Below are 22,704 nucleotides of genomic sequence, written 5' to 3' on the forward strand. Positions count from 1 at the left end.
TTAGGATGTGCAATGTATGATAATAAAAATTAGAGAAGCAAAATCTCAGTTCAAGCATTAGGAAGTGCCCAAGGACACCAGTGCAGTCATCCCTGTCTTTGGGAAGGTCACATAGCCTGTCAAACATTCCATTTTCATATCTCGAAGATGTGATAAAATAGTATTCATGAAAATTATGTGAATCCAATGACATGGTGTGTATAAAGTGCCAATCCCAACCTGGCACATTCCTTGTGCTCAGTAAATATTCATGGCCATTGTTGCTGCTGCCATTGTGATTACACTTGCCCTAGGAAGTAGGAAGTGAAGCTGAGCTGGCTGTAGAGTTTGGAGGTGGAACTTTCTGCCCTGCCCATGACAAGGGAGGTCATTTGGAGAAGGTGGACTCACATGGTAGAATCCTGGTATTTACAGGTCCTGCTTGGCACCTGAAGTTGAGCTAAGCAAGTTGATGGGATAGATGGTATGAGAAGATTAGGCAGAAGATGGCAGTGGAAGAGTATGGAAGTAGTTGTGGTGAGTATGGCTGGGAAAAGGGAGCCCAGGGATGGAGAAGGGCTAGGAGATCAAGGTGTAAATTTTGGGGCCGAGGTCTTTAGCAATGGGGGACCACTGAGAGGCCGGGGTTTATGACCGGATGACACTTTAGGACTGTTCCTCAGGAGTTGGAGATGGAGAAGTCTGTGCCAGGGACAGGAGGCATGTGTGATCATTGAGTGAGAAGGGGATGGAGAAGTCAAAGGAGGGATGGATGTGAGGCATATAGCCCAGATAAGACAGAATACATGGAATTTGGTGGCTAAAGGAAAGTTTGTTCCTCCACAGCCAGGGATTGCTCTGGGGGAGCTGAATGTGTATGGAAGAGGAATTTAACTGCCAAGGAAAGGGCTTTGCTGTTTTCATCTGAAAATTTTGAAAATGAGGGAGGAAGCACAGAGAAAAGATTGCATTGGACTCCTGGAAGAAGTCTCTGGGTTAGAGTTGTCAGAAGTATCCTGGGAGGAGGGTTTCTTGGAGGGTATCGGTGGTAGCGTTTAGAGAGATGACTGGGTGGGTACTTGGGTGTTCCTGCATTTACCAGAACTGCAGCCATGGAAACAGAGAGGGAACCGCCAGAGGAGAAGGAAGACCAGGATGGTGGATCATGCCCAAGGCCAAGTAGATTTGACTATTAGCACCTAAGGCTTTGTTATAGGGGATGCTTTTTTTTTGCCAGTCCTGGGCCTTAGACTCAGGGCCTGAGCACTGTCCCTGGCTTCTTTTTGCTCAAGGCTAGCACTCTGCCACTTGAGCCACAGTGCCACTTCTGGCTGTTTTCTATATATATGGTGCTGCAGAATCGAACCCAGGGCTTCATGTATACGAGGCAAGCACTCTTGCCACTAGGCCATATTCCCAGCCCCTGCATTGGGTTTTATGTGCTTTTTTTTCTTTTCTTCCCCAGTTCTGGGGCTTGAACTCAGGACCTGGGCACTGTCCCTGAGCTTCTTTTCCTCAAGGTGAGTGCTCTACCACTTGAGCCACAGCGCCCCTACTGGCTTTTTTTTTTTTTTTTGAGTAGTTTATTAGAGACAAGAATCTCACATTTGCTGCCTGGCTTCTAACTGCAATCCTTAGATCTCAGCCTCTTGAATAGCTAGGATAACAGGTGTAAGCCACCCGTGCCCAGCTGTGCTATTTTACTGGAGGCAAAAAATCACCGTGGATACTAAGGAGAAGTGCCACCTAGCCCTTTGTTGGTCATTGTTTTGGCCCATGTAGTTGGAAGGGAAATGATCACAAGAGGGATTGAGGGATCAGTGTTGCTGATGAAGCAGGTAGGGCCCAGAACAAGGAGACAGGTGGCTCTTGCCTGTAATCCTAGCTACTCAGGAAGCTGAGATTAAGGATAAAGATAAGAGGCTCTAATCTCTAACCAGAAAAAAAGCTAGAAGTGTAGCTGTGGCCTAAGTGGTAGTGTGTCTGCCATGAGCAAAAAAGCCCAAAGCTACGGGGAAAATCCCAGGCTCTGAGTTCAAGCCTCAGTACTGGCACAACAACAACAACAATAAACTCCTCACTTGAACCCCAAAGATGTCTAATACTTCACTTGATACCCGATAGGTGACTAAAATGAACCCAGGTAGAGGGCCAGGATGCTCAAGCATAAGAAGGAAATAATTTTTGAAACTGTGCTCATAACCAAATTACCCAACCTCAGGCCACCCTGAAAAAAATCAATAAACGCTCTGGTTCTTCTTCCAATCACCCCCCCCCCCCCCCCCCCCCGCCCAGTAAGCAGCAACTGGATTCCTTGTCTGACCACTACTATATCCTTTCAGTCTGACCTGCAGTCAGCCAGCACAGGCTGAAAACCAACAAAGGACTCTGTCCTTTCTTGTTCCTAATATGTGATTTCATCTCATTTCTACTGTTCCCATGCTGTAAGGTCCTGCCATCTGGTGTCAGCAATTCTTTTATATATTATAGATTCTACTCTGGGCAGACAGGATGCCCAAAAGAATCAAAAGGCAGGGGCAGGGATAAATATGTACACACCTGTGTTCACAGCAGCATTAGTCACCATGGCCAACAGGTGGGAGCAACCCAGGTGTCATCGACCAATGAATGGATAAACTGACCATGGTGTCCATGTACCATGGAATGTTGTCCAGCCTTAAAAGGGAGGAGGCTTGACACATGCTGCAACATGGATGAACCTTGAGGACTTCGTGCTAAGTGAAGAAAGCCAATTCCAAAAGACAAATACTATGTGATTCTGCACACAGGAGGTACTTCGATTGTTGAATTCATAAAGACAGTAGAATTGGAGTAACCAGCAGCTGGGGCAATGAAGAGTGGGAAATTGTAGTTTAATAGAGACACAGTTTTAATTTGAGAAGAATAAGTTCTGGAGATGGATAGTGGTGAATGTAAAAATTAATGCTACTGAACTGTGTGCTTAAAAATTTTAAGTTGGTGGGCACTAGTGGCTCATACCTGTAATCCTCACTACTCAGGAGGCTGAGATCTGAGGATCACAGTTCGACTCTTATCTCCAATAAACTACTCAAAAATAAAAAGCCAGAAGTGGCAATGTGGCTCAAATAGTAGAGCACCAGCCTTGAGTACAAACAGGCTCAGGGACAGTGCCCAGGGCCTGAGTTCAACCCCAGGACTGGCAAAACAAAATTTAAGGTGGTAAAATCTAGTTTTTAAAAAATATGTGTATATATACAAGTACAATTAATACAAAACAATGATTATTTTTTGTGCCAGTACTGGGGTGTGAACTCACCCTGGGAGCTGTCCCTTAGCTTTTGTGTTCAAGACTGGTGCTTTGCCACTTGAGCCACAGCTCCACATGGTTAATTGGAGATAAGAGTCTCAAGGAGTTATCTGGATTGGCTTTGAACCTCAATCCTGAGATCGCAGCCTCTTGAGTAACCAGGACTACAGGTATGGGTTTGAAAACATCAATTGAAGCTAAAATGGCACATGTAACAGAAGCAAGGGTCTAAGCAAGGAGTGTGGCATGGCATGGTATCTGGACCCTGGCTCTCACACCCAGACCTGCAGTGTGGCCTGGACACTTGCCTAATTTCTTAGTGCCACAGATTTCTCACCTGTAAAATGGGTGTGACAGTTTCTGTCCACCCACTGTCTAGGGTTGTTGTAGGGCCTGGGAGAATGGATTTAGGAAAGCTCATTATGAACTGTTCTACAGAATCAATGGGAATGGTTACGCTCAGTTTTTCTTTGTGATTCCTAGGGGTTTAATCCAGGGCCTCAAGCTTGCCAGGCAAGCACTCTCACTTGAGCTATGCCTCCAGCCATTTTTATTTTACTTTATTTTAGACACAGGGTCTCACTAGCGTGTGTGTGTGTGTGTGTGTGTGTGTGTGTGTGTGTGTGTGTGTGTGTGTGTGTGTGTGTTGGTACTGGGGCTTGAACTCAGAGCATGGGAATGTGCCTTATCTTTTCTGCTTAAGGCTTGAGCTCTACCTCTTGAGCCACACCTCCATCTCTGGCTTTTTAGTAAAGTGAAGATAAGCCTCTCAGCCTTAAAAGTAGGGAGGTTTGACACATGCTACCACATGAATGAGGACATAATGGGAAGTGAAGAAAGGCAGTTTGTAAAAGACAAATAACTATACGATTCTGCTACTAGGATATACATAGATGTCAAATTCATAAAGTCAGAAAGTAGAAGGGCAGTTGCCAGAGGCTAGCCCAGTCCTGCATGGGCTGGCTTCAATTCTCAATTATCAGGTCTCAGCCTCTAGAATAGTGAAGATGATAGGTGTGAGCCTCTCGCACCAGGCTAAGTCTTGATAACTTTGACTGGGCTGTCACTGAACTCATGAGGGAGTTACCCACGCCTTAGTAGCTTTCAGCTGCCCCTGGAGGGGTGACAATGGCTTTCTTGCACAGCCTGCTTATTTCTGGCGGGTCCAACCTGTGGCTTATTGAAGTCCTGTCAGGTTTGTTGGGCTGCTTCTCCAGAGTGCATTTGTGAATATTCAGAGAGACCATGGCTGTTCTCAGATAGGTTTGGGAAAGGATTAACCCCCAGTTTTATTTACCCACTGTATGTGCTGAATGGCCTGGTCTCCTGTGCATTGAGGGTGGTTCTAGGGGAGAAAATCGATACTCATCATTTCCTTTTTAAAAATTACCTTTAAGTAGTGTACAAAGAGTTTCAATTTGCCATGTCATGTTATACTCATCATTTTCTGTTTTGTGGTCCACTAAATAACCTTAGTTGGGGAAAGTGAGGACCTGGCAGGCCTAGAATCACCCCAACCCACCCTCCATCCAAGGTTTGCATTCACAGGAAACCAGAGGCCCAAGAGAGGCAAGAACGAGGTCAGAGTTGTACTGGGCCTCCCGGGAGGTCCCTGAATTCCAGTCCAGGACACTGTGGGAGGTAACACGATGGGTCCCACTCCTTCACTTTGAAAGCAGGGTGGCTTTAGGATGCTGGACTTGACATCTCTGGCTGGGACTCTTCAGACTTCCAGGTGTAGGAGAGCTGGGTCTGGGAGGCTGAGCATCCTCCTTTTCTGAGATCTGAGGCTCAGCTTGAGATAATTCATGCTGCTGGCGACTAAGTGCCCTGTGGCCTTGGCATAGCTGGAGGAGGGGCAGTGGCTAAGTGGTTTCTGAAAAAAAAAAAAGGGCAAAAATGATGGGAAAAGCTTTGAGAGCCTCTGGGAATTGGAACCGTGGAAACAGCAGCTGCTACCGTTGGTGGAAATGTTTCCTGCGTACCAGCATGTGCCCACTGCCCAGCCCCCCAGCACGGCCCAGGGCGGGGCAAGGACCCTCACCAAGGGAGGCAGGGAGGCCTCTCTCCTCCCACACCAGCCTTACTCTTCCTTTAAGAACAGCTGCTCTGAGCTCACTGGGACCCCCCAGGTCTGAGGTGTGCACACATCTGGCTGGTAAGTCCTTCATCAGCTTGTTTGTTTGGTATCAGAGCAGATGTTAGTTCTTAGAATGGCATTGTGAGCATTAACTGTCCACTTGCCAGCTATGCAACTCTGGGCACTTCACTTGGACACTGAGGTTTCACTAGCATGGCAGCAGTGGCTGCTTCAGGGGTTGTGAGGCCCAGGCGACATGGCTCTGCACTTAGCTTGGCTCACCATGAGCACCGGGTAAATGACAGTACTGCTTGTTTTCCATATTCATGGTCTTTGCTCTGGCCCCAGAGGCCAGGAGGTTGAGTGGCTCCTGAGGTGGGAACTTTTCAATTCACTGCCATCTCCACTCAGAGGAGAGGCTGAGGGCTGGGCAGCAGCAATGCTGGGCTCTTGCCTTGGCTGTGATCGCTCCATTTTTGGCTGTGCTCCTCTGTTCTTGGCTCCTTACTCGGGAAGCCCCCATTTACCTGCCTTTCCTAATGGGGTGCTCAGGTTGGATGAGGGGATGGCAAGGGTGGGGTTGGGCTCTCAAAGCCACAGGCGTGGGAGGGAGGCATTCCCAGGTCCTGCAGGGATGGAGTCTCCAAGCGGAGAGGTGAGCAGGACCACACAGGATAACCCACGGGCTGGGAAGAAAGAAGGCACCCCCCCCTCCCAGGAGGTGAAGATGGACTAAGTCAATCCAGATTTTTGTGTGCAGTTTTTCAGAGCTTAATGTATCTTGATGAGTTTGTGAATCTAGCATAAACCAGAACCCTATAATTAGCAGATATCTGCCTAAAACATGGTTGGAAATTCCTCTGATCACTGTAAAATGTTACTGTGTGACAGGTATGTCACTGTGGGATTTGTGAGTATGGGATATCCCAGGTCTGGCAGTAACAAACTATCCTGTCATACTCCTCTCTCCTCTTATAGCAAATGGCCTCAGCATCTGTCTCACCCTAACTCTGGAAGAAGCTTGATTTCCAGTAGGATTTTGGGTATAGCATGTAGAGTACCAAGTCAGGGTTTGTGGGTTAATTGATAGATGGTACCTAGATCAGTTGGACAAAGAGGCAAAGCTCCCAACAGAGGACAGGAAGAATCCTTCCAGCAGGCACTCTCTTCTTTAGGTTCTGCAAGCTGCTAGCAAGGGACTTATTTATTCTTGATTGTGTAGCCAGCCTTCCCCAAGGAGTGAGCACAGATATCTCAGGGAGAGTAAGGTATAGAAAGTGGCCTGAACTTTATGTGTGATTTTATTTTTGGGTTTTGAGCTTGAGATTCTTGGTGGTTCAGGAGGGTACTTTAGGTCTGGTCCCAGAGGTGGAAGTGCCTAGTCTAATCAATCCCCAGGCTCTACTATGGAGTCTGGGATCAAATTTAACATTTGAGAAAGATCTTGAGCCTTCCGGAGACAACTAACTATTAGAGATGCCCCATGGGCCAGCCTGCTTGGGACTAGATCTAAGTTCTTCCTCTTACTGTGTGACTTGGACAAGTCACACGCCTCTCTGGGCCACAGCTTCTACATCTAGGAAACAGTTGCCTCTTGAAGATATTATGAGAATTGAGGAGAATTAAGTGAATGCAAGTCTGGCTGTGTGGTTTACAAGAGCTTGCTTAGCAAGCTAGAGGCCCTGAGTTCAAACCCCAGTACTACAAAAAAAATTAAGGGAATACAGTTACATTGCTTGGCATGGTGTTTGTGTTTTGCGTACCAAATGCTCATATCACATGTGAATAGCATGCTCACTTATTCTCATTTACCTCCTGTGCCGTTTATTTACGTGTGTGTGTGTGTGTGTGTGTGAGAGAGAGAGAGAGAGAGAGAGAGAGATATGCTGGGGATGGAATCCAGGGCCTCATGCATGTGAAGCACATGCTCTACCATTGAGCCACACACCCATCCCTGCTGTGCCTTTGAAACAACAGGCTCTCCACGTTAGGACAGGACACTATCTTCTGAAAGCACAGATTCACTTGTGGTCTGCATGCTTCTGAAGCTACTTAGTACTTCCTATGGTCCATATCCACATTCTGTTTGTCTTCAAGGCCTACAGTCCAGCCTGCTTCCTGTCCTCTTGGCCCTTTGACTTCCTCTTCTCCAGCTGCTCCTGGTCCCATCTTCTCCCACCCTCTCCCTAAAGGAATGTGACAGGTGGATTGAATGGGGAGGGGGGGTGGAAATGAATGTGGGACTTTCTGTGGCTGGTATAACACATCCACCCACCCATCCCAGGGTCAGAAGCATCTAGGCCTTTGTGAGTGGACAGGAGAGGATGTATAGGGGTAGGTGAGAAGACCACTGCTCAGCAGTCTGCCCCTGTCCATGGCTCGGAACATCAGACCATAGTTGATTTATTACCCTGGCCTTGCCATGTGCTCTGGATTTTCACCGCTTGAACTTTCCCTTGAAAACACAGGACTTGAGAAGCTTCTACTTTTTCAGTGGCTGTTTTCCAGGGTCCAGACACTACTGGAACTTAATCTCCCTAACTAAATGAACATGCAGAAAGTCTAGGTCCTGTTCCCATTTCTCCAGTGGAGACCAGCACAGTGTTTTCAGAGAGGTGGGTCAGGAAAAATCCTGTCTACGGGGAGTTTACAAAAGCTTGAGAGAGATCAAAATTAATAGACACAATTGCTAGATTAAAACTTGCTAGGGACAGATAGAAATTGTACAAGGTGGGCTATCAGGATGGCTGGACAGCAAGCTTGGCCATGCAGGAGCAGAGTGGGGTCACGGCTGGTGCAGGGGTGAGGGGGGCTTCGTGAGGTGAGTTATCAGGGCTGCATCCTGAGAGGAGGAGGCATAAGAGAACTGGGAGGACTTAGACAGGGGGAGGAGGGGGGAAATACCCTAGGTAGAAGCATCATGGAAGCAAAGGCCCCTGCAATAGGGTAGCCCTGGGTACTAAAAAATAGGATGCTCGGTAGGTGAAGGGAAATGTGGGAGATGAGGTTAGGGAGGGAGTGGAAAAGAACAGCAGCACCTGACTTTAGTCGGATGCAGCCATCCTAGTAGCCAGCTGCATACCTGAAAGTATAGGCCAGTATGCCTGAAAGACACTCATGACTGAGATGGAGGTAGAAGATCTGAGTCATGTGCACTGCATAGGAGGGTTGTGTAGTGCAGATTGCAGAGGGGTGTCATCTTGTTCTGGGATACAGATTGCCCATTCCTTCTCTTTGGGGCTTAGCCATCCTCAGTACCTCATCTTTTCCAGATGCAACTGGTGAAGACCACTCCCTCAGAAGCACCTGGGGAGGGGTTGGGGAGGGAAGCAGAGAGGTGCTCAGCTTTTCTGTAGATAAGATGTCTGAGGACAGAGAATTCCAGAGGCTGAGGTCTTGTTAAACCCAGCCTCAGAGCCTACTGACCCCAATCCTTACTAATGGAGCTAGTATCATATATTTTAAACCACAAGGGTGAGAAATATGATCATGAAAGCATTAGGTTTGAGGTGAAGGGCAGCATAGGTTGAACTTTTGGGGTTTTATAGGGACTCAGCCAAAGAGATCAGGGCTAAGAATGTATAGTCCTCAAGCTAGGAACAAACTCCATCTCTATGGCTGCCTATAGGTTGCAGTTTGAGCCACAGAGGATCTGGTAAGGATGAAGAAATGGGCTAGCTTAGACTCAAGGGAGTCTGAGGGCCCACCCCAAGAGGACTCCTACCAAGAACCCCCAAATGGAGACCCCAACTGCAAACCACCTCCAGCCAAGCCCCACATCTCCACAGTCAAGAGCCATACCCGTCTTTTCGGGAAGGGTGAGTTGGGGGAGGCATTGCCTATGGATTGCTCTTACAAGGAAGGCAAGCTGGACTCTTGCCCAACCATCACAGTCAGCTCTGCTGCCACCATCCTCAGGCCTGGTGATGGTCCTGCCTGCGTCAGGTAAGTCTGGGGGCCACTCTAGGCCACAGGTTATAGTGCAGGGGCCTGGGGAGACTTCAGAGATGGTCTTGCCTCGCATTTGTATTCATGGAACCTTGTGGGGCACACCATCACCGAAGGCAGGTGTATAGACTCGTCATCAGCCCCAAGCCCTTCTAATGCTTCAAGGCCAGAAGTCAGAGAGGACAGACAGTTCCGGTGGGAAGCCCACAAGCTCTCCTTCCTCTTCTGAATCAGGACAGGAAGGGCAGCAGGGCAGCCAATTTTTGGACAGTACGAGAGGAAGCCTTTCCATTCAGCAGGGGTTTTGTCAACCCTTGCCCCAGCTCCTTCCCAACTCCCGCCTTCTCAGCCTCAGAAGGAGGGCTAGTGGGGCTGATGCCCACAGGTAGGGAGGAGACATGTATGCTCCCTGGTCCTATTTCAGTGGTCTCCTGGAAAGGTTACCTCACCAGAGGGGTCTCCTTTGTGCCATGGTTTGCCTCAGCGTTAGTCATGATAAGTTTCCAAGTCCTCAGGGGGGAGGCCAGGGCATGGGAAGAGATTATGTCTGTAGATTGTTGCCCCCAGGCAATCATTCCAGGACCCAGTCCCCACTGGTGTGGAGAAGCCCCTTAAGCTCTATGACCGCAGGAGCATCTTCGACGCTGTGGCTCAGAGTAACTGCCAGGAGTTGGAGAGCCTGCTGCCCTTCCTGCAGAAGAGCAAGAAGCGCCTCACTGACAACGAGTTCAAAGGTGGGCATTGGGAGCATGATAGCCTGAGAGGACTCTGTTTGGCTGTCTCTGATTCTCTCTCTGTCTTTCAGACCCTGAGACAGGGAAGACCTGTCTACTGAAAGCCATGCTCAACCTGTTTGGCTGTCTCTGATTCTCTCTGTCTTTCAGACCCTGAGACAGGGAAGACCTGTTTACTGAAAGCCATGCTCAACTTACACAATGGGCAGAATGACACCATCTCTTTGCTCCTGGACATTGCCCAGCAGACAGACAGCCTTGATGAGTTTGTCAATGCCAGCTACACAGACAGCTACTATAAGGGTGAGCAGTGGTAGAGTTAGCGTGACAGCCCACAGCATACCTGAAACCGAGGGGGAAGCCAAGGGCCTCCACATTTCCTCTGTAGTCTTTACTGCTTGTCCAGCTATGGTGTTGGTTTCTCCTGGCTCTGATCCCTGCTTTCCTCACCTGTAGTCTCCTCCTGCAGTTTCTGCTATCCCCCTATTCCTGGAAGTCAGAACTTCTGACCTCTCTACTACATGTTCTTGGCCCTGGGAAATTTCCTCTCCTCTCCCTGTGGTCTCCTGTTTTGGGGAGTTTGTACCCCCATCCTTCCTAGACCCCTCTGGGGTCCCTGACATGGCCTCCCTGCAGTACAGCCTATCCAGGTACCTGTTGATTGGTTCTACCAACTGCTATCCAACCAGAGCCCTACCTTGTGTGCATCTGTCCTGGTCCCCACGGGACTGTGATCATAGAGCAAATAATGTACCTCCTGTGTAGGCCAGACTGCACTGCACATCGCCATCGAGAGACGGAACATGGCACTGGTGACCCTCCTGGTGGAGAATGGAGCAGATGTCCAGGCAGCCGCCAATGGGGACTTCTTTAAGAAGACCAAAGGACGACCTGGCTTCTACTTTGGTAGGGAGACCATTTGACAGAAATGAAGGAGCTGGAGGGATAGTGGTGCAGGGACCAGTCCATCTCATTCCTGGGGCCCACTGTTGACTGCAGGTGAGCTTCCCCTCTCCCTGGCTGCATGTACCAACCAGCTGGCCATCGTGAAGTTTCTGCTGCAGAACTCCTGGCAGCCGGCAGACATCAGTGCCAGGGACTCAGTTGGCAACACAGTTCTGCATGCCCTGGTGGAGGTGGCTGACAACACAGCTGACAACACCAAGTTTGTGACGAGCATGTACAATGAGATTCTGATTCTGGGGGCCAAGCTCCACCCCACACTGAAGTTGGAAGAGCTCACAAACAAGAAGGGGCTCACACCACTGGCTCTGGCTGCTAGCAGTGGGAAGATTGGGGTAAAGAGGGGTCTCAGCCCTGAACTAAAGGCACCATGCCATGAGGGTAGTATGAGGGAGGATTTGTGTGCAAGACTCTCATTGCAGCAAACCCATATTGCTTGTTAGAGTAAGTCAGAGGACTTGTAAGCACGGACCAGAAGCCAGCAGGGCAGACCTACTATTGCGTGATGGGTGTGGGCTTAGGGTGGGGTCAATGGAGCCTAGGGTGAGCTAGAAGAGGCTACTGGTGGTTTTTGTTTGTTTGTTTTTTGCCAGTCCTGGGCCTTGGATTCAGGGCCTGAGCACTGTCCCTGGCTTCTTTTTGCTCAAGGCTAGCACTCTGCCACTTGAGCCACAGCGCCACTTCTGGCCATTTTCTATATATGTGGTGCTGGGGAATCGAACTCAGGGTTTCATATATACGAGGCGAGCACTCTTGCCACTAGGCCATATTCCCAGCCCGCTACTGGTATTTTTTTCCAAGGAGAAGGAGTTCTGGGGAACAAGGAAGGTCCTCAGGGTATAGTTTGGGATAATGAGGCCAAGTCCAGGGCCTGTGGATGTTAGGCCATGGAAGGCTGCTGGGGGCCAGGGGGTTAGGGCTGCTAGAATTGCAGGGGAGGGAAGTTTCTTAGTACCAAGGGATCCTGGAAACTTGTCCAGGCCTCTTAGGGAACTTGGCTTTACTTTTTGGATTTTGTTTGTTTCCTTTTGGCTTGACGCTTCCTAAGATGTCACTGGGGGATGGAAAGACTAGGGGCCAGATGCAGTGGGCACAATAGGGCTGCAGCTAGGAGGGTTAGAGGCAGTAGGAAGGTGTGGATCTTGATAGTGGGCAAGAGCAGGTGGAGGCTAGTGGGGATCCTGGAATCCCCAATGGGACTGGCAGGGCAGAGAAGCTGAGACCTTGGGGCTTGCATGGGCATGTAGCCCATGGCTGGGCCCCTAACTGACCTCTGAGGACTGTTGTACCTGCTTCAGGTCTTGGCCTATATTCTCCAAAGAGAGATCCATGAACCTGAGTGCCGGCACCTGTCCAGGAAGTTTACTGAGTGGGCCTACGGGCCTGTGCATTCCTCACTCTATGACCTGTCCTGCATTGACACCTGTGAGAAGAACTCAGTGCTGGAGGTGATTGCCTACAGCAGCAGTGAGACCCCTGTGAGTATCAGGGTTGAGATGTGGCCAGGGGCGGAAGGGATTCCAAGGGCAGCCCACATTGCTCCACCTAGCCCCTGCTTCATTCAGCTTTCCCTGACCTCATACCACTAAAATCCCACTGCCCAAAGCCTAGGCCCTGAAGTCTCCTCGCCCCCTCTATTCCCATGGGATGTTTTTCTTAAGCAGGCAAACAACAGAGGATTATTGCCTCATAAAAACTGGAACATTGCAGAAGTACATAGACAAACCCTCCTTTTGTATCATATAAAAAGTTGCATTTTGTACCATATGAAAGTTTCATTTTGTTTACATAAATGGGAATCATACTATACACAATGTAGAACAAATAGCCCTTTTTACCTAATGGCATGCCTTGTAGACAGTTTTATATTAGTGCAATGGGATCCCTCTCATTAAAAATATTGTTGCATAATATTCCATCATGGGCTGAGAAATGACCACAGGACATTCCAGTAATTTGCAGGTTCTTACTACTACCATGCTGCAGGCTATTTGGTATACGTTTAAGGGTTTTTAAATGAAAGATACTTGGAATTACAACCATCACAAATATACTTATTTCAGTTGTGTGTGTATGTGTGCATGTGCATGTGCATGCATGCCCACTGGGGCTTGGATTAAGATCTTGTTCTCTTGCCTGGCTTTTTCTGCTCGTCTGGTGTTCTACCACTTGAGCCACACCTCTACTTCCAGCTTTTTCTGAATAGTTTATTTGAGATAAGAATCTCACAAACTTTTCTGCCCAGGATTGCTTTGAACCCTGATCCTTAGATCTCAGCCTCCTGAGGGCTGTCATCCCTTGGCATGAACTACCAGTGTCCAACTGCATTTAGGTTTTTGTTTGTTTATCTGTTTTGAGACATGATCTCACTGTATAGCTGATGTTAGCCTGCAAATCATCCTGTAGCCTAGGTTGTCCTAGAATTACTGATCTTCCTGTTTCAGCCTCCCATGTGCTGGGATTCATGACATGCACCACCATGCCCAGTTTAACATTTTAATAGCTGCTGAATCAATCTAAGACCAGTGGGTACATAACTACCTGCATTTTTGCCAACCTGAATATTATTAACCTTTTTGTAAGGAAACTGATCATGAGGGTATCAGGATAAAGAAGGGTCAGAAAACGAACTTAATAGATCAACAGATTTTTATTTTAGATAAAAGCCTAAGAGGGGCTCTGGAGTCTTCCCGCCAGACCAGGGAGACACTGGGCACTCTCCTACAACCAAAGAATCCTTTCATTAGGCAGAGAGAGTGAAGTCAGGCAGGGCAGGGGTCTTGGGATAGTTTGTCTCCAGGAGGGGCAGGATGAGAACAGGGTTGAGTTATAGGGAAGCATCTATTTTTAGGAGACATGTCAACAAATGGTAGGGCCCTCAATTCACAGGTTATTTCTTTTACAACTGCAGGGTATATTTGGAAGAGGGAATGAGTGGGAGATGATTCAGATTCAGCAAGGTCTGCAGCAAGGGCAGTTTTATAGCTATCAGGGGGAAAGGTGTTTTAAGTAATTTTATATCACTTTTTTCTTTTAAAATCTGGATTAAATCCACAGAGAGAAAAGTGCTATCTCATTCATGTCTAAGTTTCCTTCCTTCCTTCCTTCCTTCCTTCCTTCCTTCCTTCCTTCCTTCCTTCCTTCCTTCCTTCCTTTCTTCCCTCCTTCCTTTCCTCCTTCTTTCCCTCCTTCCCTCCTTCCTTCCTTCCCTCCTTCCTTCCCTCCTTCCCTCCTTCCTTCCTTCCCTCCTTCCTTCCATTCTCCTTCTTCCCAGCATCCCTCTCTTTCCTTCTTTCCCTTCCTTCTTCTTTCTTTTTTGGACCGAGTCTATAGCCCTGGCTAGCTTCAAACTTGTGATCCTTCTGCATCAGTCTCCCAAGAACTGAGATTATAGGATATTTTTTTTTTATTAGTTTGAGGCAGAGACTTTTTTTATTCATTCATTAACCTTTCTTTGGACAATTGCCTATTTGCATTCTCATTTCTTCTGAGATCCTCAGATCTCAACCTCCTGAGGGCTGTCAGCTCTTGGCAGCGCTCAGCTGCATTTAGGTTTTTGTTGATTTGTTTTAAGGCATGATCTCACTGTATAGCTCATGTTAGCCTCCAAATCATCCCATAGCCCAGATTGTTCTAGAATTATTGATCTTCCTTTTTCAGCCTCCCAAGTTCTAAGATTCACGTCATGTACCACCATGCCCAGCTTTTCTTAACATTTTAATAGCTGTGGAATCAATCTACCACTAATAGCGTGCGCGTACCTGGACACTACACCTTAGCTTTTTCTGCTTAAGGGTAGCACTACCACTTGGGCTACTTCCAGCCTTTTCCTGGTTCATTGGAGATAAGACATCCCTATTAGGAAGGACTTCCCTACTAGGGCTGGTCCCAAATAATGATCCTCAGAACTCAGCCTCCTGAACAGCCAGGATTATAGGTATAAGACACCAGCATTCAGCTGTAGATGCTCTTACTTGAGAATGAATCAATCTTTTCTCTATTGCTTGCTCATGTTGCCAAGATGTTTTTTCTCTCTCCTAGTCTCTCTTGCCTTTTAATTCCACTCATTATATCATTTACTTATAAAAGGTTTTCATTTCAACAGGGTCAGGCTGCTTAATCTTTTGCTTTTATAGCTTCTGTGCCTTACTCCTCACTCTGCCTTTTCCATTGCAAGTCACACATTTATCCTTTATTTTCTTTTACTTCCTTTACATGTATTTTATTTTTGGCACTTTATGTGGAATTTGTTTTTGTGTAGGTGTAAGGAAGCCATTCTCAGTGAAGGCTCAGTGCCACATACTGCAGCCTGCCATCACTGGCAGGACATAAGAAAGGGTCTAGGATTGGCCACTTTGCCCTATTGTGTACCTAGGCTGTTACACTGAATCTAGCCTCCGACTCAGAGTCTAGACACAAGAGTTCCCAAAGTGGCTATGCAGATATAAAATGGCCATCACTGACATCTTTGTGTCTCCAAAGGCTCTTTGGGGCCAGGAGTAGGGATTGCGTTCGGGTGCTCAGGATGTTAAGAACTGGGCAACTGGTAGAGATCACTACATTGATCAGGGTCACTTGGACCTAAACAAAGTCCCTGGAAATGAAACTTTTGCCTAAAGCATACTTGCGATGACAGTGGATGTCACTGGTCCCCTTCTTGGGGAAAGGCCTTTCAAGACCCTTTAAATCTCCTGATTAGGTGATCGCCACCTCAGCCGGACCCAGGGATGCAAATGTGAGAAGTGAGGACTCTAGAGGCTCTTTCTTGCCTGCCCTCAGGCCCTCTGGGCGCTGCTACACTGGGAGCCAGCTTCTTCCCGTTATTGTGGGAGTAATAAGGATGAGAGCTCCCTAAAGTGAGTTACTAATGGACATAGGATGTTGGGCAATGCGATGGGTGCTTAGGTGAGCAATTAGGGTTTGTCCAGGTCTCCCCAATTCACACTGTCCCTACAAGGACCCTGAGACCAAGGGGGGGTCACTCAGAGCCAGAGCTAATGCCCCAGGTCTTGGCTGCCTACTGGTTCTGATGCTCAGTGCCCCTCAGCTGTTTGGTGGACTGAGGAGACATGTGTACATGGTATGAGGAGACTGTGAGGCTGCTCTGAGTAAATGAGGCAGCTTCTGGGTGGGGAATGACTAGTACTTCTTTTTGTTCCCTTAGAATCGCCATGACATGCTCCTGGTGGAGCCCCTGAACCGACTCTTGCAGGACAAATGGGATAGATTTGTCAAGCGTATCTTCTATTTCAACTTCTTCATCTACTGTCTGTATATGATCGTCTTTACCACGGCTGCCTACTACAGGCCTGTTCATGGCTTGGTGCGACTGGATTGTTGGGCCTTGGGTAGGGTGGCGGGGAGGGGGCTCATGGGTATCCACTGGATGGAATACTCCTGTAAGATACTGTCTGCCAGATTCTAGGCCCAGATTCTGCTGCTCAGCCTGAGAGGAGAAAGGAGCCCCTGGACCCCCTCACTGCCCTGGATTCAGCATTCCTCCTCTCTGGTTGTCTTGGGGTTGCACTCAATGTCCAGTCTTGGCCTCCCTCCTTCAACTTGTGTGTCGCAAAGTCTTTGAGTACAGGATAGGAAGCACTCAGTTAAAAAATAATGTAGGAATCAGGGCGTCTGTCTGCAGGATCATGTGGTGTGAGTTCTGATTGAATGAGAATTAAAAGAAAAGAAGACAGATGTGGTTACTAAAGACATGGGGTGGCTCTTGCATGCCCTCCCTGATTTTTTTTTTTTTGCCCAGTCCTGGGGCTTGAACTCAGAGCCTGAGCACTGTCCCTGGCTTCTTTTTGCTCAAGGCTCATACTCTACCACTTGAGCCACAGTGCCACTTCTGGCCTTTTCTGTTTATGTGGTGCTGAGGAATTGAACCCAGGGCTTCATGCATGCAAGGCAAGCACTCTACCGTGAAGTCACATTCCCAGCCCCCTCCCTGATTTTTAAAGTGAAGTGATCTTGTGGTGGCATGGTGGGGGGTGGGGGGAGAAGGGGAGATGAGGTTGTTACTGGTATTTGAACTCAAGGCCCTGTGCTCTCACTTTGCTTTATGTTCAAGGGTGGTGCTCTATCATGTGAGCCACACCAATATTTCTGGGTTTTGTTGGTTAATTGGAGATAAGAGTCTCATGGATTTGTCTGCTCAGACTGGCTTTGAATCTTGATCCTCAGATCGCAGCCTCTTGAGTAGCTAGAATGACAGATGTAGAATGACAGCACATGTCTGAAGGCATAATCTTATCATTACAGTAATAGAGGAAAGGTGGGATGAATCCAATCCCGGTGTATCCATGGAAAGGGGGTCAGTTGATGCAGATGGGGGCCAGAAGACTGTGTCAGGGGAGGAGGGCGGTGAGTCTTTGGATAATCCATGCAGGAGGATCCAAGGATAAATCCTGTCATGCCTGTTCAATGAATCTGGAGATGCTGTTATTGGTGGCTTTGGCCTGTTTTAGTTCTTTCATGGGCTCTTCCTGGAAGTGAAATCTTGCCTGAGCTGTACCCACTTATTAAAGGGGCTGGGTACACTCTATCAGCTATCTGAGAGAGATGAAGACAGACCCAAAATGGGAGATGGATTGAAGCATTACGGTGCAGTAGCAGAGAAGGGAGGCAGTAGAGGTGATAGTGGAGTTTAGATATAGATGTAGGCGTTAGAGAACATTAACAAAAGACAGCAGAAGGAAAAAAAAGAGGAACTGGTGGGAGTATACTTCAGGAAGTTTCCTTGTAGCTATACTTTGCATAGTAGTTTCAGAAACCAAAAAGGAGTATTTCCTGATCACTAGGAGGAATACTACCGCAAATCTGAGGCATGATCATTCAGGAAGTGTCTGACTAATCATGAGGGGTATGCAAGGCAGGGAGCAGAGCTTTTACAGAAGCTGGTGGCTCACACTTGTAATCCTAGCTACTCAGGAGGCTGAGAGCTGAGGATCACAGTTCAAAGTCAGCCTCGGCATAAAAGTCCCTGTGAGACTTATCTCCAATTAACCACTCAAAAACTGAAAGTGGTGCTGTGGCTCAAAGTGGTAGAGCACTAGCCTTGAGCAAAAAGAGCTCAGGGACAGGATCCTGGCCCTGCGTCCCAGCCCCACAACTGACACGCAAAAATTATTTTTAAGTAGTGTGCAAAGGGGTTTTAATTCAACCTAAAAATTTATGAGTATAATGCATCTTGATCAATTCACTCCTCTCATCATTCCCCCCCATTCTTCCAACCCCACCCTCACCTTCTAACGTATAGCCTCCTTATGAAATGAAAAACACCGTTGGAGACTATTTCCGAGTCACTGGAGAGATTCTGTCTGTATCCGGGGGAGTCTACTTCTTTTTCCGAGGTGTGAGTATGCCTTCATGCTATGAGTTTCCATGATTATAGAAAGGAGACAAAAGAGCCGAGGGATCTGCTTCCAAGAGGCACATAATGGTCCTACTTGAGTTGAAAGATAAACAGCTGCATTGGAGGTGTTCTGGGCTGGGGCAGGGGACTGCCCAGCACATGCCCAGGGGTCCAGGCTGGTCACACATGAGAACAGTCACGGGTTTCCACTGAGTGCCTCTTTTTTTTTTGCCAGTCCTGGGCCTTGGACTCAGGGCCTGAGTGCTGTCCCTGGTTTCCTTTTGCTCAAGGCTAGCACTCTGCCACTTGAGCCACAGCACCACTTCTGGTCATTTTCTATATATGTGGTGCTGGGGAATGGAACCCAGGGCTTCATGTATACGAGGCAAGCACTCTTGCCACTAGGCCATATTCCCAGCCCTACTGAGCGCCTCTTAGTGAAAGTAACAGTTAATTGCAGGAGTGGTTAAATGATAAAATCAGGACTAGTAGTTTAATTCGTCAAAGATTCTGTTAGGGCTCAGAACAATAAAGGAAATGTATCTGTATATTAGGCATCATTTTCTTTTAACTAAATATTCTTGTGTGTATACTCCTTGGCCAGTCTTCTCTGGAAAAGGCAAAAGATTTATAGGATCTGAAAAGAAACCAGAATATAAGGCCATTCTTCTTAATAGGTGAAATATTTTCTTGAATGTGGGATTACCTTTTGGATTTTACTTCATCTTTCTAGCAAAATCTAAAGCTATAATGAATACATGATTCGTTATTTTTAGTTTCAATGTTAAAGAGGGGCAAGAACTTAGATGCATGCAAAGAGATTCGCATACCGATTTGAGAAAATAATTATTGAGATAGGGTCTCATTATGTATCTCAGCTGGCCTTAAACCCTTGATCCTCTGTATCTGCCTTCTGAGTGTTAGGACATGGGAACCGCCATGTCCAGTGAGATCATTATTCCTCCCTCCCTCCCTCCTTCCTTCCCTCCCTTCCTTCCTCTTTCCCTTTTTTCCTTCCTTCCTTCCTTCCTTCCTTCCTTCCTTCCTTCCTTCCTTCCTTCCTTCCTTCCTTCCTTCCTCCCTCCCTCCCTCCCTCCCTCCTTCCCTCCCTCCCTTCCTTCCTTCCTTCCTCTCCTCCCTCCCTCCCTCCCTCCCTCCCTCCCTCCCTCCCTCCCTCCCTCCCTCCCTCTCTTCCTCCCTCCCACCCTCCCTTTTTCCTTTCCTTTCCTTTCCTTTCCTTTCCTTTCCTTTCCTTTCCTTTCCTTTCTTTTCCTCTTAATGTTCTTTCTCTGCCAGTAATGGGACTTGCACTTTTAAATTTTTTTACTGCAATGTTTAGAGAAAATTAAGAAAAAAGCATCTGTCAGGCACCAGTGGCTCATGCCTGTAATCCTAACTACTCAGGAGGCTGAGATCTGAGGATCATGGTTCAAAGCTAGCCTGGCCAGGAAAGTCAGTGAGACTCCTATCTCCAATGAACCACACACAAAAAACAAAACAAAACAAAACAAAAACCCAAAACCCAGAAGTGGCGCTATGGCTCAACTAGTAGAGCACTAGCCTTGAGCTGAAGAGCTCAGGGACAGTGCCCAGGCCCAGAGTTCAGGCTCCATGACCAACAAAAGAAAAAAGAAAAAATGAAAGAAAAGAAAAAAAGCACCCATTAGAAAGGAGAAAAAAAATGTTCGATACCACATTTAAGAGGCAGCAACTGATAATATTCTGGTGAATTTTATTCCTGCATTTACTTCTAGATATGCTTATAATTACACATTATATCTGAAAAAAATGGGGTCATTTAACCATAATCACTTGCTTACTTGGGTCCATGCTCTTCCATCCTTCATAATCTCTACTTGAACGAACTCCAGGGTCCCATCATGTTGAGACTTAGAGAGCATACTGCGCTCCCTCTCTACTGAAGTGCATCTAACATTTCCTAAAGCCTTGCTCTGTCTACTTACCTGCAGATTCAGTATTTCCTGCAGAGACGACCATCTATCAAGACCTTGTTTGTGGACAGCTACAGCGAGATGCTTTTGTAAGTGCCACACTGACATTTATTCTCTTTTGGTCTAGTCCTGAGGTGACTGCAGTTAGTTTTCATTCATTCTTTCACTTTATCTGGGCCTACATACAGGAATCAAATGTAGTTTCCAGCTCCTGGGCCCAAAGACCAGGAGTCCCATGTTAGGTCCAACTTAGAAGGAGGTTTATTAATTACATGGCAGCCAGGAGAAGCCAGCAATTCAGTACATATTCAGTTGTCTTCTGGCTAATAGGGAGAATTGGGGGAAAGTGGGTACTGGGCAAAGTTTGGCCTGTTTGATCATTACTTCAGTCTTGGTCTCTGGAGATCGTTACCACCTTACCATTGGAGTGAGCAGGAACAAGGTACCCAGAGGATGGGCTCCTGAGCTTTGGGCTGTTCCCTTTAAGATGACAGAAGTTGGCATTGCTTGTTTGAGGGGCCATTTGCTTTCCACTACAAGATACCTATCCTTGTTTTTCTTTTTTTTTCCCCTGAAACCCAAAGTGATTGCAAAGTGAGCAGCAGGACATAGCTCAGATCAAAAGGTGCAGATGAGGGGCTGGGGATATAGCCTAGTGGCAAAAGTGCCTGCCTCGGATACACGAGGCCCTAGGTTCGATTCCCCAGCACCACATATACAGAAAACGGCCAGAAGCGGCGCTGTGGCTCAAGTGGCAGAGTGCTAGCCTTGAGCGGGAAGAAGCCAGGGACAGTGCTCAGGCCCTGAGTTCAAGGCCCAGGACTGGCCAAAAAAAAAAAAAAAAAAAGGTGCAGATGCGAAGTGCAGGCAATCTGAGTGTACAGCTTTTAGTGAACCAGAAAACCCAGAAGAGCCTCTTTTGATTTACCTCTTACAGTAGGGCCTTTCTAAACACGTGGATGCAATGGTGGAAGGCATTCAAGTGTTTGCTGCATGAGTGAATGCCTGCTTGGTGCTATCTACTCCATGCCAGATGAGTATCAGGTACTCCGATTGACAGACTGTGTCACAATTTGAAGTCTGAGTCAGGCATTTTCCTGTTGATTTTTTCCATCTGTTTGTCCATCCCTCTGGCATTCTCTGGGTTGGCACTTGAAGAATGTGATGGAGTATCATTTCTTACCTTCAAGAATTTCTAGTCTTTTTTGTCCCCCCTGCCTGGGATTTGAACTTTCTGGGATTTGTGCTTTCTCGGTTTGTTAGCACAGCTGGTCTTTTACCACTCAAGTCACACCACCAGCCCTGCTTTGCTGGTTATTTTGGAGATGGTGTCCCACAGACTTTCTTATGAGGGCTGGCTTTTAATTGTGATCTTATAGATCTCAGCTTCTTGAGTAGTTAGTATTACAGGTGTGAGCACCAACACATCCTGTTTATTTGTTTAAATGTTCTTAGCAGTTTTATTTCTAATTGACTCAACTAGAAGCAACCCAGACATCCTTCAACAGGTAACTCAATAAGCAAACTGTGGTATGTACAATAGAATACTACTGGCAAAAAAATAAAATAAAATAAAACAATATTACTGGCAACAAAAAAGGCAGAAATGAAGGATTTATGCAACAAGCATGGATAAGACAAGAATGTATTTTACTAAGTGAAAGAATCCAGGCCTAAGAGACTACAGATTATACAACTATGTGTATATGTGATTCTAGAAAAGGCTATCTAAAAGGAAGGCCAATGTACCAGTGGTTACCAGGGTTTGGAGGTAGGATTATAAGCATGAGCCACCAACACTTGGCATGACACTGTATTTTCAAAACCCACAGAACTATACAACACAGGCTAAATTTACAGTTTCCAAATTAAAAACAAATAACTAAGATGTCAGAGAGCTCTGAGATAAAATACAAATTAGGACAAGTGAATCCAACTGTGATTCAAATAAATGACACAGCAGACTAAAGGGATATGGAACAAAAAAGACTTCACTTGATTAAATTTGGGCAAGAACATTTTTGGCTGCACATTGTGAGAATAAAGATTAAAAGAAGTAGAAGCAAACAGTGCATTCTACTTGGTAAACTTGTTTTCTACAAAAGGATGTGTTAGGAATTCTGACTGTTCTGAATTCCAGTCCTTAAGGCAGGGTTTTTCTTTATCCTGACTCTCATTGGCATTTTGGACTAGAAATTTTTTTAAATAATTACTTATTTATTCTTATTTATTGTCAAAGTGATGTACAGAGGAGTTACAGTTTCATATGTAAGGCAGTGAGTACATTTCTTGTACTATTTGTTACCTCCTCCCTCATTCCTCCCTCCCCTCCCTTTCCCTCTCCCCCCATGAGTTGTTCAGTTGGTTTACACCAAATGGTTTTGCAAGTATTGCTTTTGGAGTTG

The 22,704-nt window shown here is 46.9% G+C and overlaps 1 protein-coding gene across 1 annotated transcript in view; it reads left to right on the plus strand.

Annotated features, from left to right (window-relative positions):
- Positions 1-288: 288 nt before the first annotated feature.
- Positions 289-22,704, plus strand: part of Trpv1 (transient receptor potential cation channel subfamily V member 1) — a 34,888-nt gene continuing 12,472 nt past the window's right edge. Inside the window, exons 1-10 of the mRNA XM_048366987.1 lie at positions 289-516; positions 8,977-9,293; positions 9,864-10,030; positions 10,181-10,333; positions 10,796-10,936; positions 11,030-11,328; positions 12,292-12,471; positions 16,158-16,316; positions 18,252-18,347; positions 20,318-20,388. Of these exons, the coding sequence (XP_048222944.1) occupies positions 9,010-9,293; positions 9,864-10,030; positions 10,181-10,333; positions 10,796-10,936; positions 11,030-11,328; positions 12,292-12,471; positions 16,158-16,316; positions 18,252-18,347; positions 20,318-20,388 (1,550 nt within the window). The 5' untranslated portion in view covers positions 289-516; positions 8,977-9,009. The remainder of the gene's footprint in view (positions 517-8,976; positions 9,294-9,863; positions 10,031-10,180; positions 10,334-10,795; positions 10,937-11,029; positions 11,329-12,291; positions 12,472-16,157; positions 16,317-18,251; positions 18,348-20,317; positions 20,389-22,704) is intronic.

The sequence above is a fragment of the Perognathus longimembris genome, chromosome 17 (assembly GCF_023159225.1).
Source record: "Perognathus longimembris pacificus isolate PPM17 chromosome 17, ASM2315922v1, whole genome shotgun sequence".
In the NCBI taxonomy this organism is placed as follows: Eukaryota; Metazoa; Chordata; class Mammalia; order Rodentia; family Heteromyidae; genus Perognathus; species Perognathus longimembris.